General features: G+C 35.5%; 1 protein-coding gene across 10 annotated transcripts in view; it reads left to right on the forward strand.

Moving 5' to 3' along the window:
- The window catches only part of Kiaa1328 (KIAA1328 ortholog), a 293,177-nt gene that overhangs the window by 112,034 nt on the left and 163,145 nt on the right, over positions 1–17,998 (forward strand). For 8 of the 10 annotated variants that reach the window (XM_013510276.1, XM_005372830.2, XM_005372829.2 and 5 more), the window contains one exon: positions 12,550–12,677. The exons of 1 other annotated variant lie outside the window; for it this stretch is intronic. In XM_013510276.1, coding sequence (XP_013365730.1) covers positions 12,550–12,677 — 128 coding nt within the window. The remainder of the gene's footprint in view (positions 1–12,549; positions 12,678–17,998) is intronic. One more of the 10 variants, XM_005372826.2, reaches the window with a different exon arrangement.

The following is a 17,998-nucleotide window of genomic DNA, read 5'->3' on the forward strand; positions in this document are numbered from 1 at the left end:
CAGGCACTAGGGGGAGTAGTAGGTTCAATTTTGTAGCAGCACTGACCCCTGCTTTTCTTAGTTTGCAGTCCCACATATGGTAAGTTATCATCATTTTATGGTTACAATTATAAGCAATTTGGTAGAAAATGACAGATAAATTATCAAGTGTTCCTTTTATTTGTTTTAATTTTGTAACCTAGCTATATTTTTTAAGTAAGAAAATAAAACCTAGAACAGTTTTTAGTAGGAGGAATAATCTTTCCTGTCACTTAGTATGGGGCCACCCAGTAGACCTTACATTTCTTTTTAATTGATTTCTTATGAATTGTATAAATTGAAGCATATATCTGGGAAATTGTCTATTCTGAGGAACTGTTTTAGTTACATTATCATGATTCTTGCTATTTAATAAGGAAGAGCTAATTGGGCAACTGAATTGACACAGACGTAAATTTTAAAATTCCTCGAAACAGAACATTCCTAAATTTTATTCCAGGAAGCAGCTGTATCAATAATGCCATAGTAGATTTACTTCCCTCAGCCCTATCAAGATTTGTTACCATGCTACAGGAACCACTCCTTAGGTACAGACATCAGAGCCTGTGGACATCTTTACATAAAACTCTTGGTTGAATGGAAGGAGCTAACAATGTGCCAGGACAAAGATGTATGGAGTACGAAATTTGTTTGGGACTTTTATATTCGAAGGAAATGTCAGCTAGTTAGCGCCTGGACCTTGTTATGGAGATCACTGTAAGCTTTTTGCATATATGTCTAATTTAAAGGAATAAATTTACTTATATGAAGAAACTAAAACTTTGTTTGCAGTATTTATTTAGGTGTGTCACTGTTTTCAGTATAAAGCCTTTCTTAGATGTTTCCTTGACATGCTCAGCAAGTCCTGCTGATGTCTAGTTGGTCATCTGCATTTCTTAAAATGCAGTCTGCCCTGCTCCATGGTTTATGTATTTCAGAGCCATTACGTAAACTCGGGGTGGGGAAGATATAAACAAACTCCTTGGTTATTTAAAATGTTGATATGGAAGTAATGTAAGCCTATTGTCTTTATTAGTATAAATGTGATAACATGGACTTTAATCAGAGTGAGGAGTTACTTGCAATTTTCCATTGCTGTAAGTCATTTTAAAATAATTACTGCATAAATTCTATAGGTGGAACTAGAAAACAAATCATTTTGGTGTTGGAAAACCAGATATTACTGTAATCTTATTCATGCCGGTTATATAAAAATACATTTTATTTTGATGGATAACATAGTTCTTAGTTGTATTTGGTATGATTTTTCTTTTATTGTATATAGCTTATCCTAATTTAATTCATTTTTATTATACCATATGTTATTTTGGATCCACATCAAAGGGTAAGCAAGTCAGGAACTAATCATGAGATAGTATTCTTTAGTAAAGTAAATTTTATGTTTTTTTCATTTTCTTATGTTTTTTTAAATGAAACTGGTATATCTTAGTACTTTTTCTACAAAAGATGTTATTTAGCAGTGTTATGATAATGCTCTGAAAAATGAGATAGTAAAGATTTTTCAGCATTAACTTTTGTTATTTAAATGTGAAAACCTAATATTTTGGCTTGTAACTATTGCAGATGGTTAGAGAAATTGAAGATTTATTAATTGTTGTACCTACATTTTATAAATTGTATATTATCAAATATGTATACATACTCTCCTGGTTAATAATCATATTTGTAATATGGGACTACTATAAAACCTCATATCACACTGCTTTTCTTGAACAGCTAAGAAGTTTGGGGATCGTCAGTATATATATTAAGTTGATAGCTGTAATAGATTCAAGATCATGAAGGGTAGTAAAAACCAAAAAGGGTCTAGGACATATGAGGGGATATCTGCATTTAATGATAAGTAAATGAAATAAAGTCAATAAAACAGACATAAGAAGGAACGACCAGTGAAGAAGCAGCAGAATGGGCCAGTAATTTGAAAACTAGGGGAGAAGATCCTTTGTAGAAGACGTAGCCAACAAGGAGGATAACACCTGAAATCAGATTGGTTATTTAGCAATCAGTAGATGGAAAGACCATTTGTCAGAAATACAATGTAAAAAGAGTGAGAGAGAGAAAAACATACTGTATTGGACCAAAAAAATTAGAGATGAAGAAGCAGAGACCATACATACATGTTAGACCCTAAATATATGTTAGATTTTCAAAGTCTGATGATGAGAAGAAGAGATGTTGGCAGCTTAAGAAAAAAGCATTGTTTGAAGAGGACATTTCTTAGGATGGATGTACTTAGTTGAAGGCCTATGGGCATGAACTAAAATATGTTTAGATCAGACACAAATAGAATAATTTGTCCTGAATGATATAGAAGAAGAAAATAGGAACACAGTGGAGACATTTGTTAGAAAACATTATCCACTAACTCATTTAACATATTGGGTGCAAAGACCTAAAGTAACGATGTGTTTCGGTAGGACTTGTGAGGAAACTGAGGTCTCAGATTCCCAGCGTGCTGGGATTATAGGTGTGTGGCCCCCTGCCTGGCAGAAATTGAGGATATCTTAAAAGTTCATAGTGACCATCTACTTTTTCAGTGAATTAAAATATTCTTAAAATGAGTAAATATTTTGCTTCTGGATGTGGTTATTGCCTGTATTTAATTCTTACTTATATCAGAAAGCAAACAAATAATTTTATTTGTTTTACCTGTCAAACACAATTTTGAAAACTTAAGAGAGGAAGTCTGTTGTATGTACCCACATTTTTGCTCTATTTGTCTTCCTTCTTAATGTTCTGAAATGCCATCCTTCATCATTTCCTTCCTGTTTAGAGAGTTTTCTTTAGCCATTGTTATACAACAGACCTGCCGGCAATAAATTCTTAGTTAGCCTTCATCTTTTAATTTCTCTTTCATTTCTAAGGGATGTATTTGCTGGATATAAAATTCTAAATGGACAGTTTCTTTCTACATTTGAAAAATGTTATGTGTCTTCCTTCTGTTGTGCAAAATCCACTATCATTTAACACTCTCCTCTTTAAGTAGGTACTACTGTACTTTTGTTTTGCTTTCAAGATGTTTTCTCTCTCTTTTTTTTTTTTCTTTAGTGGTCAGACGTTTGATTATGATGTTTCTTGGCATGGATTTTGCTGGAATAATCCTGTTTATAGATTTTTTACAATTTTTCTTGCCAAATTGAGGAAATTTTCAGCTGCTACTTCTTTTGGGTACTTTCCTAGCCTTACTCTCTCTCTGCTCTTTTTCTGGTACAGAACTGTAACGCCACAGATGTTGAATCTTTATTATCATTCCATAAGTGCCTTAGGTATTATTTATTTTTTCAGTCTGTTTCCTCTCTTTTGCTCAGACTGGGTAGTCTGTTGTATTTTCAACTTCTTTGCTTCTTTCCCAGGTCCTCTCCATTCCTTGTTGATCCCACCCAGTAAGCTTTTCATTTGATTATTGTAATTTTAGTTCTAAAATTTCCACTTAATTCTTCATGTTTTTAAACTAGGGATTCTATGTTTTCATTTAAGTGTACACATGGTTACTACTCCCTGACACATTTCAAGATGATTGCTTAAAATACTTTTCAGACCATTCCCACATTTGTATCATTTTGGTGTGGACATGTAGGGTATTATGTTAAACATTACTTAGATCATCTCTTTTAGCAGACTTTTTCTGATGTCACACCTGTGGAAAGAGAAGAGGCTCTGCTTCATTACTTCCACATTAGGAAATTAAAGTTCAGCATCCCCACTTGACCTCCTTTGACACCTGGGGTAGGCACCCATTACAACTAGGTTGGAATGAGAGTTCAGCCAGTCTTAGGCCTCTTTGGAGAAGAGAAGGAGCTTCCCAGGTGGCTTCTACTCATTGCTCCTGATACATAGTGAAATTCCTGGCTTTCCATTTTGCTTTTCCATATACTACACTAGCAAAGAGGAACATTCCATTAAAGTCAGATGGGAGCAGGACTCCAAGTTCTTCATGAAGCCTCCATTAATAATTATGAGGGTAGAGGAGAAGGTAGAAGTAAGGATTCAAATTCTGGCTCCCCATTTAGTTTCCCCTAAGAAGAGAGGGTGGCAGAGATACAGCTAGAAGTCTAGTGGTAGGGTTACTGTTTTTTCTTTGGTGTCCGGCAGTTCTCATCTAAAAGTTTTGTTTGGCTGGGCTTCTTTTTCCTTTTGGATAGAGAGAACAGGTTTTTCTGGTGGATTTTTCTTTAAAATCCTTGCTCATTAGCATTTCTGAGTTGCTGACTTCTCTGATACCTACTATAGGACAGGAAGCAAAATCAAAACCAAGCACCTCACTGCTGTGATGTTCCTTGGGCTCTCAAGTCCCTAATCAGTCTGTTTTTTTCTATTTTCCAGACTTGTCTTATGTTTGTTATGGTATGATACCCATCCAGATGTTTTAGTTGAATAAAAGGAATAGGGAAAATTGTATTTATTTCATCTTATCTACAAGAATTCCGCTGCATTTATTTTTCTTAAATATTAATAAAAATATAATAAAATTTTTAAAATTATTTTCTGTCTAACACTGAACACCTCCTGTTATTTAATGTCTTAGTCCAAAAAGGTCCTTTTCCTCTTTCCAGTGTAGAAATGGGTGGGTTGATTTAGCTGAGACTTTCCAATAAACATTGTACTAGACAGAGACTAAATGTGATAAAGTTCTCCCTCCTAGCTGAATTGCTTAAGACAGTCACACATAAAAAAGAGTAACAGTTATTGACTCTATTTTGTTTATTTGAATTTTTCAGTAGGTCTCATTGCTAATCTTATATAGCAAAAACCTAGGCCTCAGGGCTTGTTCTTTTAAATATTGCCTCTTGGATTAATTTAGTAGTCAGTAGTGTTAAAATAGTAAATAGTAAAGAAATGCCTAAATCCTTAATCGTAGTGATACTGTAAAACTTTTCTCCTGAGTGTTTGAGATCTTCCTTTATAACATTTCTTGGGTGAAAGGTCAGGCAAATAATCTGTTTCTGTACCATTTGTAAACTGTCTGCTAAACAGTCCATATAAGGTCAATTATATAAGGTACCGGTGAAGTAAAATTGTTCATAAAATACTTTATATTTGGTCTTTGCAGTATTTAGATATTACACTTCTACACAGACATTAATTTTTTTCTGAGCAGTAATTTATGATCAGTAGTCTCACTCATTTTCAAGAGATAAGTAATGGGATATCCTAGTGCTTTTTCTAGTTTAACTTTAAAATATTAGATATAGTTTCATTGTGTAAGAACTTTGTCCTTTTTTACTCCAGTTACTAATCCTATTTTATTAAACTTGTGTTATTTTTACTTCAAATTACAAGTATTGGGTGATATTTTCATAATGTATTAGAAGGTGCATGAACTTCAGTGTGACTCCTTTTGCCAAAGGCCACAGCTGCTGGCAATGTCGAACTCAATTCAGAAATCATACTGTGAATTTAGGCCTACACGTGTGCTTGGGATAGGTAGACAGTGACTTTTGAAAGTAGAAAGAAAAGGTGATTGTTTCTTTTTTCCCATGGACTTTTTCCCAATTAAAATTATTATGCCCTAGTGTTTATATTTACTTATTATTATTACTTCAGTAGTCAATCACAATGGAAATACTATTCTGCTACGATAAGACAAAAATTGTTTTTTGTTTTAATGAAGAAAATGGGTTCTTTTCCATATGCTTCTTTTCAAAAGAAAAGCAGTTGATTATATGTGGAGCCACTTCAGGAGTGCTTCACAGCTTAGGGTGTCACTGTTTGGCGCAGGTGTATGTAACCATGACTTAGCACAGACAACTGCGGGCTATGGTTAGGTCGGTGTACAGAAATGTAAACGTGATATTGGCTGGTATATACAAGCCAGACAATACGGACACGGCCCTTGGCTGCTTGCTGTTGTTGCTGATGTCTGCCTCTATGTGTCTTCTTTGGGGACCTAACAAACTCACAAACATTGCAATAATGGATTAAAGGGAAGAAACAAAGGAATCCAATAAAGTATTATATGTAAACATAAAGGGAATGAGCCTCTTCCCACAGGCATGTAAACAAGTTCTGAAAGATGATCTGCATTTTCAAAGTGTGCTGCTGGGACTGGCAGCTTCAACTTTACTTGGAAGTGTGGTAGAAATAAAAGGTCTTAGGCCTTACAACAGGTCTGCTGAATCACAGTCTGCTGTCTAAGAAGACTCACAGGTGATTTCCTTTGTATATTACATTTTAAGAAACACTGTGGTAGCAGTCCTAGCAGTTTATACCACACCAATTCACTGACAGTGTATCATTGGATAAGTTGTTCCCTGTCTGCTGCAAATTTATTTGTAAAATGAGACTAGTAACAGAATCAGATGAGGGGTTCTTTAAAAAGGAAAATTAAATTGATATCTTTGTCTTAATTTAAAAGCACCACACCCACAGACAGAGGTTTTACTGAGGCAGCCAGATATTCTAACCATTTGTTTGTAGTGATACCTCATTATGACAAGGTTGTTGAGGAATCTGAAGAAGGGACAAGCACAAAGCGATTGAGTTGGACGGTGAAATATGTGAAAAACAGTGTCACTGAATTACTTAGTTTGGAAAAGAGAAAATTAAGGGACTGAAACTCAGCTTATATTTCCACTCAAATGAATGACTTTACATAGCAACATAAATAGTTCAAGTAGACAAATACAGGAGTATGAAAAAGGAGCAATATCCCATGTACTGAAATTAATAGTTCATGGAAAGTTTTAAGTTACGACAAGAACAAATCGTTTGCTTGAAGATAGGGAGCAGAATGAGATGGCTTTTCTTTAAGGAGCTTCTAAGTTTTCCTCCTGGCTGAGGATGAGAGGATTCACAAAGCATTATTCATTCAACTTCAGTGATCACCTTTCAGGGTCTAGAGATGTTGGTGTATATTATTATGAATTTCTTTTAGAAATTGGAAATCTGCAAGTGTTATTCATTGTTAGGTGCTATACCTTATAAAGAAACTCTTGGGTGAAAGGGTGTGATAACAGCTTTTTCTTTTACAGTGCTAGCCTATTTCCTGTAATTTACAAAAGGCTGAATTGATTTAAAGCAGCCTTCCAAATGGGGGAAATATTTCTACTTTGGGTCTTGCTGAAGCATGGTGCCTTTAAATAAAAGATAAATATTTAAGCAGGTTAGAAGCAAGAGAAAATGTATGGCTTTCCGCAGAAATGCTTTTGCAACCTTGTCTTTAATGTCTATGATGAATTCTTCAGATTGCATATTCTCTTAAGAATATGGTGTGAAAAGGAAAGTATAAAAAAAATTAAAGTTCAAACAGTCTGGTACATTCATACTTTTGAGGATATCTACATATAAACTTTTAAGTAAGTGTTCTTACCTTAAATTTAGAAAAATAACCATTGAGGAATCTCCATTGTGTAGGCGTTTTCCTTAAAATATCTCAGGGCCTAATGACCTGAGCAAAACAGAAAATAATACATCTCATTGTGCACCATTTGATTTTGAAACTCTGTCAAAAACAAGGTAGACTTAGAAACCTCTAAAGGAGCTGTTTAAATACTCCAGTCAGGAATCAATCAGACTTCTCATATCAGTGAGTTGTACTCCTGCATAGATCACAGTTTAGAGGATAAACTTTTATGTGAAATTCTTCTCTGGCTCTGCAAGCCAGAGTATCTTGTAATCAAGATTTGTTTTTGTTTTGTTTTCACCAACAGCCTGTTTTCTGTTTCTCACCCAAGTTTAGATCATTGAGTACTAGAAGATTTGAACTAGTAATATTGGGCTGACACCCGAGTCTGTGTTTCTAATCACTCTGTGTTACTGCCTTGTAGCTTATGACTGTTACATAGTATTCAGAAAACATTTGTTAAATGAATAGAAGAAAGTTTGGCAGGCCTTTTTGTGCGAACTTTTTTGGTGCCTTTGCCTTGGATGTGCCTCTTCCTGGCTCAAAGGACAGATTCTTGTTACTATGTCATGGGAAAGTGTGATGAGCACTCAGTAACAGTTTGTCACCTGACTTAATGAACAGAAATGCATGCATTGCTAGAGAGCTTTTAGGAGGCTAACCTGATTTCTAGGTTTCTGCTTCTCCCATGATAATTTATGGTAGAAGTAGGAGGACAAAAGAGACTAATACAAGCAAAAATACAAACAACAAAAACTCAAAATAGTTTTCTTGCAATTTTTTACTTAATAATTTTCAAGTATATAGAAAAGTTGACAGATTATTACAAAGAGCTACCATGTACCTTTTATTTAGATTCAGTAATTGTTTTCTCACTATAGTCCTTTACTCCTCTTGTGTATATGTTTATACTTATGTATACATAAATTAATAGAAACTGTATAAATCAATTTAATACATACATTCAGATAGCTATAAATATTTATTTACTTAAAAGTTTACATTTATAAAAATGTATAACATTTATTTTCTTATTTCTGATCTGCTTGAAAGTGGCAGGTGTCATTTATGTTAACCCTAAATACTTCAAACTTATCTCCTAAAACAAGAATATTTTATTATGATACTTAAGAAAATTATCAGTAATTTCACAATACCAGCTGTTACTAAGTTGATATTACAGTTTTCCTAGTTGTTCCAAGAATCTTTAATAGCTACTTTTCACATTTACCAACACATTTTCTTATGTTAACATTAGTTATGTCTTTTGTTTGTTAATCCCATCCCAAACTTTTTAAAGAATTCAGGCCAGTTGCTACTTCTGTTGAAGACTCTACCGTGCTGTAAATTTGTCAATTTCTTTGTGGTATAATTTAACTTGTTCCTTTATTTCTAATACCTGTGAAGGACAGTTCTGTATTTTAGTGCAGAAAGTGTCCCAAGTTTAGCCTATGATACAGTAGTTCCTTTCAGGCTAGCTCCTGTTCCTGTGATGAGCCCCCCAACTACTTGTCTTTGAACACTTTACTTTTCTTATTAGCATAATAAGGCATTGCAAGTTCACTCTGAACTTTCCCTATCTCAGAATGGGGTTCACCCATTTTCCAGAGAGCCTTGGTTCTAAAAAATAAGTGAGGATTTTTTAACTTAATGATTCACTCTTTTTCCTCTCACAGAAGCCATCCTTCATTTGATTCTATATTAAGTAAGGATCACGAGGACCTTATCCTAGTATTGCACATATATAAGACAAGGTGAAATAATACAGTAAGGATGGGATTCTGCTGGACCAGAGGAGTTCTTCTAGTTTAAAATAGTCTCTTTTTACTTTCCCAGCCCACTAGTAATTTTATCTCTGACTCCTCCTCCCTCCACCTGTGGTTTTTCCTCACAGAGGTTTGTTTTTATTCCTTCCCTCATCCCCTATTCTGTCTTCTCTGATCTTTAGTTTTATTTTTCTGTGTAGTGCATTTTAGAGTTCAGCCTTCAAGCTGTGCAAAATTTCCCATTTTAGCTGATAGTTTAAGTTTTGATGTGATCTTGTGTAATACTAATTTATATTTATGCTATCCTATGAAATAGTCTTTCTTTGAAGTGATTGTCATGACTGCTTATTTACCTCTGTTTTTAAATGCTGTTTAAGCAGACTCAGTGTGTTGAATTCATGCCATGGTTTGGTTTACACCACTCTTTAGGTTTCTGGACCTGTTGCACTCATTTGCCCAGGATTGAGTCAAACGTATATTCACTTCATTATACCTCACCAAATAGGGAAGGAGGGCATCTTCCCCTATTTATATGTTCCTAATATAAGTTCTCTCCAGATGGAAGGCTGAAGTCTCATTGTGCTAGGAAAGAAGGAGAAGTGGGGCATTTTGAAATCTGGTAATATCAAGAAAGACAGAAAAAATGATAAAGATAAGACTATAGTACCTGTTTTTATAGTCTGCCACATGGCATATATTTAAATGAATTTGCTTACAATTTGTCTCAAATGTTGACGTTTAACTCCTAGGCTATATAGCTATGTTTGATTTTTTTGGAGGGAAATTCATATTCTATAACCAAGCTAATATGTTCACCTATTACAAACATTACTGCCTATGATAACAGCCTGAATACAAAATTTTTTATATACACAATAACAGGCAGAGACTCCTGAGACCACCAAAAGTCATACAGTGTTTTGGAACTTGATAACAAAAAGCATAGAAATGTTAATCCAGTCTGCTGGAGCACAGATTGGCTTTAAAAACCTGCTAGCTTACTGAGACCGCAGTTCATTCTGTTGTTGTTATTGTTGTTTAAGACACAAAATATTCAATAAGCTTCCTGATTAATGTATTCTCTAAGCTTAGTAACCTAACCTTCATTGGACTCCTTCTATAACCCATCTCTTGCTTCTTTTTTGTCAAAGGTTAATAATGAAAATAATGAAACAATTGGTTATTTATGCAGTCATGATTGACAAAAGTTATTAGAGGCAGGAATCTGGCAGGAATCTGCCCAGAAGCAATGATTAGGTTATGAAAATGTTAAGGAATATTGAAACCAGTCACCATTTTTGATATTTAAGAAATACTATTCCCACTCTTGATGATCACCTATTGAAAAAGTATTTATGCAAAATAATCCTATTGGACAGTAATTCTTTTTTTTTTTTGGTACCGAGAATCAAATTTACAGTGTCGTGCTTGCCGGGCAGGTGCTTTGCTGCTGAGCTACATTCCCAGCCCTGGACAGTAATTATTATATCAATAGCATACATAAGTAAGTGTTAAGAAGGAGATCCCAGAAATTATCAGAAGGGAAAAAAGAAGCCTTAGGAGGAAATTACCACAGTGAGAAATAAGAAACAGAACTTTGTCTTGGCTGTCTTCCAGACACCTAGTCTACAAAGTTGGGTGACTTTTTTGATTATTTTCATCTTGATTACTTCCAAAATTTTAGGAGCTATGAAAGAGGGTACCTCAGGTTAGGTTCCCATGCTCTTTATACCAGACCATAAAGAATATATGGATATATATGGACAGAAAATTCTTCGGTGATGATTTTATTAATAAAGCATGGATTTAGCTGATGTTATACAAAACAAACAAGACAAAAGACAAATTACAATCCCTTTATATTTAATATAGTTAGGAGCTTTCTATGTAAATTAGATAGTAATTATTTTTAGCAGAGCAATATCATCATTTTTAATTCATACTTGTTTTTCAACAACTTTATTGAGATTTAATTAAAATAAAAATCACCCCTTTAAAGTATACACTGAAAACATTTTGAGTATATTCCAAAAGGTGCACAAACACCACTGCTCCCTCATTGCATAACATATTCTTTACCTTTTCCCCCAAACCTGTGCATGGTGGTTACTCCCCTTTTCCTCACCCTTAATCTCTGCCAGCTACTACTCTATTTTCTCTGTGAGGACTTGCCTATTCTGGGTATTTCATATAAATAAAAAGTCATACATTTTATGGCCTTCTTGGCTATCATTCTCATTTAACATGTTTTCATGGTTAGTATCATTACTCCATTATTTTTTATGGCCAACCAATATTCCATTAGTTGGAAGACATTGGGGGTTTTCACTGTTAATGATGTTCTGAATATGCATGCTTTTGTGTGGAGATGCTTTGGGGGAAAAGTTCTTTTGGGTAAATACCTATGAAGAATACTTCTGGGTTACATAGTAAGTGTGTCTTTTTAAAATACTGCTGAATTATCTTCCAAAGCGGTTGTACATTATTATATTTTCATTAGCTATGTTCAGAATTACAGTCCTCCTACATTTGTTTTCAACCTTTGCTATTATGTTCAAAGTTACAGTCTCTTCACATTTTTATCTACATTTGCTATTATTAGTCTTTTTTTTTTTTTTTTTTTTTTTTTTTACCATGGCCATGCTAGTGGATATGAAGTAGTTTCTCACTGTGCTATCAATTTCTGTTTCCTTAATGACTGATTATGTCTAGCATCTTTTCTAGTGATTATTGACCATTTATATATTTTCTTTTGGGAAAACTACTTTTCCCATTTTTAAGTTGGGCTAATAATCCTTTTTCTTGTTGAGTTGTATAAGGTCTTTATATATTCTGGATACCAGTCATGTATCATATATTGATTTCCAAATATTTTCTTTTATTCTTAGGGCTGTCATTTTAGTGTCTTACTAGCGTTCTTTGAAGCTCTTAGAGTTTTGAATTTTAAATCCAATTGATCTACTTCTTTTAATTGTTTGTGCTTAGAAGTGATTGTCGCTAATCCAAGGTCACAAACATGCACTTTTATTTTTTCTTCTAAGAGAAATAATTTTAACTCTTACATTTAGATCAGTGGTTTATTTCCATTTTATTTTTCATATGGCTTGAAGTAGGAATTCCTTTGTGTGTTCCTAGATCTGTTTTATTTTTCAGAGTTAAAGAATTGAGAGGCAAATACCTCTTGACTGGGGTAACCATTGCTACTCTCTGTGAATTATTCTTTCATGATCTTAAGGAGTATGCAACACTGTTTTCATCTGCTGACCTTATGCTCACCTACTCTCTTACGAAATATTGCATTTCTATCTCTGTTTTGTTTATTGGAATCTGAAAAAGCAGTACTTATGTATGCAGTTTGAATCAATTTTTTTAGTTGTTTTTTCCCTTAATTTTCCATCTCACCTCTTCAGCTACAGTATAGAGAATGCCAAGAACTTCTAAGTCTCTATCAGAAATACCTATCAGAACAGCAGGAGAAGCTCACCATGTCTCTCTCAGAACGTAGTGCTGCTAAGATGCAAGAGCAACAGGTAAGCATCTTTATTCTTATCCTTTCTTGTCTTCAACAGATCAGCAAGATGTCAGCAGCGTCATTGCCTTTTAGGTTAGGTGACTCACACTATATAGAGTGTCATAAAGTATACAAATAGAGAATGTGACTGAGTTCTTCTTGTCTTTTGCTCTTTCTCTTTCCTTTTCCTTTGCTGTGCCTAGTGCCAGTGGTCAGGAATGAGAACTTGAAGCAGGTTGTGGGTTAGTGGGGAACTCAGTTTGAAAACACAGCAGGAATGAAAAAGAAAATGCACTGCTTGTTGCTTATTGAGGAAAATCAAGTGGACTACTTGTTATTCATTGCCTCTTTGGAAAGCACTAAAAAGCCTTTTCTAATTTATGTTTGTAATTCTTAGAATAAAAGTGACTAGATGATGTGTCAAAAATTTAACTGGAGAAAATTGGAACATTTCACATATATGAGATGTGATTGTGAAATACCGCATGTATTTAAATTTGAAAAAAATTTAGTTATTGCAGTAAAAGACACATTGCCATTAATCTCCTTCAAAATATTCCTTGTTTTGAACACTTACCCATTGCTTGCCTCTTTCTAAAGCAGTTCTGCAGTTCCTTTTTCATGAGTGTTTTTTGTTCTACTGTCTTAGCTGCCTTAATGTCCTAATTCAGTTCAACACATCTAACTTTCATGGTCATTTTGACTTTGGGAAAGAACCAGAATTCACATGGTGCCGACTGATTAAAGTGATTGAGGACACACAGTAGGTAATGTTTTTATAAACCTGCCTTTCTGTTAGATGGCACTCAGCGTCATGCTATTTTTTATCACATCTCATAAGAATATAAAAGAAGACTTTAAGAACTGGTAAGAAAGTGGCAAGAAAGATAAGAGTTTATGGCAATGTGTCTTTTTCTGTAATACATTTTTAAAATTTAAACATTTGCCATATTTTTCATTCGTCCCTTGTATATTATGTATTAATCACATGGGCATATGAGTGCTTATATATAAGAGCATGGACACACATATCACCAAGTAATATAATTAAATGAATAATCAGAGCTCTGCCATTTATAATGTGAACAAGCTGTAAAGGTACTTCTTACCAGGAGCTGTCTTTTTCATATCTGTATGAGTTTAAATCTTCAAATAGATTATTTTTCCCTGCTATTTTGAAGTTTTGAAGGTATTCCTAGCCTATTGCTTTTGGGCAGGCTAAAGAAAATTGTATATGAAGATCACATTTCTGGCCATTGGTGTCATATTTCTGCGTACTCTTGCATGACATATGTGCATGTAGAAGATACAAAACTGAAGGCAAGGATGTGGAACAGGAGACTGAGGAACTTTTGACTGAGTCTTACCACCTTAAAAATATATAGTGATAGTCAAGTAGTAGTCAGTGAAGGAAAATATAAAGGAAAAACAAGCAAACAAAAGGAAAAATGAATCAACAAACAAAAGAAATAGTCACAGGACAGGAGCTCTAAGGACATCTAATTAACCACTTAAAACGCTTTTACTATCTGCTTCTGAAATTGTGGAGAAATAAAACTCTTAGTTTATGATTCAAATTTAGGCTAGTGATTTCAGGGTTCATAGAGACCAATCATAGTTAACATTGTCTTTCTTAACCTTACCCTTGAGACACAAAACTGAAGTGAAATAAAAAAAATGTGGGTGTTGTGGCTTGTGTGTAGATGTCTTCCCGAAGTCTCATGTGGTCATAGGTGGGGCTTTTCTGAGGAGGCTGGATCTAGTGTGTGACACTGGGATTGATTCATGATGCAGTGATAGAATTAAGGCACTAAGATTAAAGGTGTGTGATTAAATTAGTCCACTGATTGGATAGAATATGAATTGGACCAAAGGAAGCTACTATGATTGCTTGTAACTTTAGTGCCTTCTGCTTTCTGTCTTCTGGTCACCATGAACTGTTTCTCTTCTGCACTGCCCCTCTGCCATGCTACCCTTCATTGGAGCCAGCTGATTATGGACTGAAACCTCTATACCCTGTGAGCTAAAATAAACCTTTCCCCCTGTAACTTTGGGCGTTGGGTATTTTGTCTCAGCAATGAGAAAAGTAAGATGGAATTTGGTAGGAAGAGTGGAGTCATTGCTAAGAGTGTACCTGACCCTGTGGTTCAGGAGCCTTTAGAATTGGCTTAGGGAAGGAGTTTGGTAAGGTTCAGAGGCGCTGGCTGAAAGAACAGCCCTGCAAAGCTTTAGGCTATATTTGATGGGAGATTCTGGACAGAGTTTGGAAGACCAAATGTTGGTAGAAATGATGCCAGTGAAAACCAGGCTTAGGAGGTTTCTGTTGGAAAAAGGACTGTACTGATTGTTGGACTGCAGATGCTGTGTGTTATGCCTTGGCAGAAGGTTTGTCTGCATTTTGCTCATGTCCAGAAACTTTACCTGAGGCTGAGATTAAGGGTGCAGAGGAAATTTCAAGACACACTAATGTTGAGGCAGTGGCATGACTATGGTTGGGGAATTTTAGCTAGATCTGTGTTGAGAATCAAAAACAAAGAGCCCAGGAGAATGATCTGAAGTGTTTTGAGTTTGACCAGAAAGGAAGCACCAATAAAGCTATGGACTAGAAAGATAGAGCAGAGGAGCTCTTGATTGCTGAGAAGGATCAAGAAAATAGAAAAGATGGCCTGAGGGCACAACAAGAACCAGCAGGACTCCTCTTTGCAGCCTCAAAATTGAAAAAAGTGAAAACTCCTTTGAGAAGACAGCCTGAGAGCACCATGTTCCAGAATGGTGGCAGCCTAGTGAAGTTGTTCCTTAGGACTTGACTCCTACAGCCAAGAGAGAAGAAACCTTGGCTACTCCTCCAGCTGGCAACAGGCCTTGTCATTGTCCATGTGGTGCTGGATTTAGAAGCATGCAGAATGCAAGTGTTGTGACATCAGGGAGGCTTCTACCCAGGTTTCTGAAGAAGGCCTGGGAGGGCAGGCACATTGCCTGACAGGGCAATGTATGAAGCTGTGATTGTGAGGCTGAAAGTACAGTGGAGACAACAGAAGTTTGGAGAATCCAGGAACGTGGATCAGCAGAGGAAAACTACAAGGAGGTAGCAGAGCCAGCCCCAGAGACAAGCTGGGAGAGCTACAATCACCAGCAGAGTCACCCAAGGCCTTTGGAGTTAACATCTTGCCACAGATTGCCTCAGATGCCACACATGGAACTATAGGACTTAATGTTTGACCTGTTGGATTTTGGATTTGCTTTGTTCCTATCTTCATTACTTTTCTTATTGGTGAGACAAAAATACCTGACACCCAAAGTTAAAGGAAGAAAGGTTTATATGGCTCACAGTTATTAGACATTTCAATCCATAAACTGCTGACTCCAAGGCAGAGTGGCATCGTAGAGGAGAAATAGTTCTTGGTGGGCAGAAGATAGCAAAGGAAACAAAGGACCCTATCAGCCTTTTTTTGCCCCTTTTGTACTCTTTCTTGGTTACCAGGAGTAGGACAGTGCCGAACCAATCAGTGGAGTGATTTAATAAACATACATCCTAATCTAACGTCACACACTGTAGATTCAGCCACCTTTGGAAAAAAAACCAACTATGACTACATGAGGCTTTGGGGTGAGGGGGCATCTAGACACAAACCATAACAGTTTCCATTCATCTCTGTCTTCCTTTTTGTACCTTTTGGAATGGAAATGTCCATCTTGTATCATTGCATGTTGGAAGTGTTTAACTTGCTTTTTCATTTGTGCAGGGGCTCACAGCAAAATGTTTGCCTTAAATCTCAGAGGAGACTTTGAACTTGGACTTTTCAGCAATGCTGAAATTGTTAGAACATTGGCAACTCTTGGATATGGACTAAATGCCTTTTACATAAGAGGATCTGCATAAATCTTTAGGGGGGCAGGGGCAGAATGTTATTGCTGTGTCTAGATGTCCGCCCAAAGCTTTATGTGGTCATAGGTCAGACTTTTCAGAGGTGGCTGGATCTAGAGTGTGTGACACTGGGATTGATTCATGGTGCAGTGGTAGGATTAAGGACACCAGGATTAAGAGTGTGTGAATACCAAATTAGTCCACTGATTGGTTTTTCACACACCCCAAGCCAAGTAGCCTAGATAGAATATGAATAGAGCAGAAGAAAGCTATTATGGTTGCTTGTAGCTTGGTGCCTTTTGCTTTCTGTCTTCTGTTCACCATGAATTGTTTCTCCTCTGTGATGCCCTCTTCCATGCCACTCTGTATTGAAACCAGCTGATTATGGACTGAAACGTCTAAAAATTGTGAGCCAAATTAAATCTTCCCCCTTTAACTATGGGCATTGGGTATTTTGTCTCAACAACACAAAAAGTAACTAAGACAGTTGTCCAGCTCTTGTAGAAAGTACACCCTCAAAAAGAGATACTTTTGAAGTTTCATTTTAATGTAATCAGGAGAACATTGTTAAACTGTGTTTTTAGCAGATGCCTAGTGATCAAGTTTTAGATTATGTCTTAAAATAAATGGAAATGAAACCAAAAATTAAAGGCCATTGATAGGCTCTGCCATTTAAACCTAGAGAAATGAGTCTTTTTTTTAATATTGAGAGGAGATAGTCACTTTATTTCCTATGTTGTGTGGCCTGTTCTTTTTGATGGCTTCTCTAAGCTGTATGAAGATAAGCACCTTCTCTTCTTTCCTCAGTGGAATTGGTAAATTTAGCTAAGCCCACTTCACTTCAGGAAGGACACCACTGTGCTGACTCTGCACCTGAATGGGAATACTGACCTGATTCTCTCCCCTTCCCCTGCTGTGAAGTTACATGTACACGTACCCACAAATAGAATGTGATCATCTGTGTGAAGCACCTTTATTACTCTTATAATCATTTTTTATTTATTCATCTCCTTTTTCATGGTTTTTTGAAAATAAGCATCCTATTCCATTGATGTTTGTATACCCAGAATCTAAAAAGTGTTGGTATAATAAATATATTTTATTGTTATTTAACACATATTTATATATGTTCCATAACACATGTTAAATCATTTGTTCCTAACCCAATGAGATAAGGTAAATTATCATCTCCATTTTACAAAAGAGGAATGAGTGATTTGGTCAAGTAATAGAGCTAGCAAGTTGTCAAAGGTAAAATAGGAGCTCAGAGGTGTGGTTCTATAGTTTTGTGAAGCAAGAAAGACAGGCTGAAGTTGAGATAGCTAAAAATTGTTGAACTTTTTCTTCAGATATCCTTATTTCATAACCAACTTTCCTTAGCTCCTCATATGACATATAGGTTTTTGAATAGCAAAATACATTCATACTAGAGGTGGGGAGAACTATTTCTTTCCTTGTAAGAAGCCACAAACAGT

Source organism: Chinchilla lanigera, unplaced genomic scaffold (assembly GCF_000276665.1).
Source record: "Chinchilla lanigera isolate Chin_1 unplaced genomic scaffold, ChiLan1.0 scaffold00001, whole genome shotgun sequence".
Classification (NCBI taxonomy): Eukaryota; Metazoa; Chordata; class Mammalia; order Rodentia; family Chinchillidae; genus Chinchilla; species Chinchilla lanigera.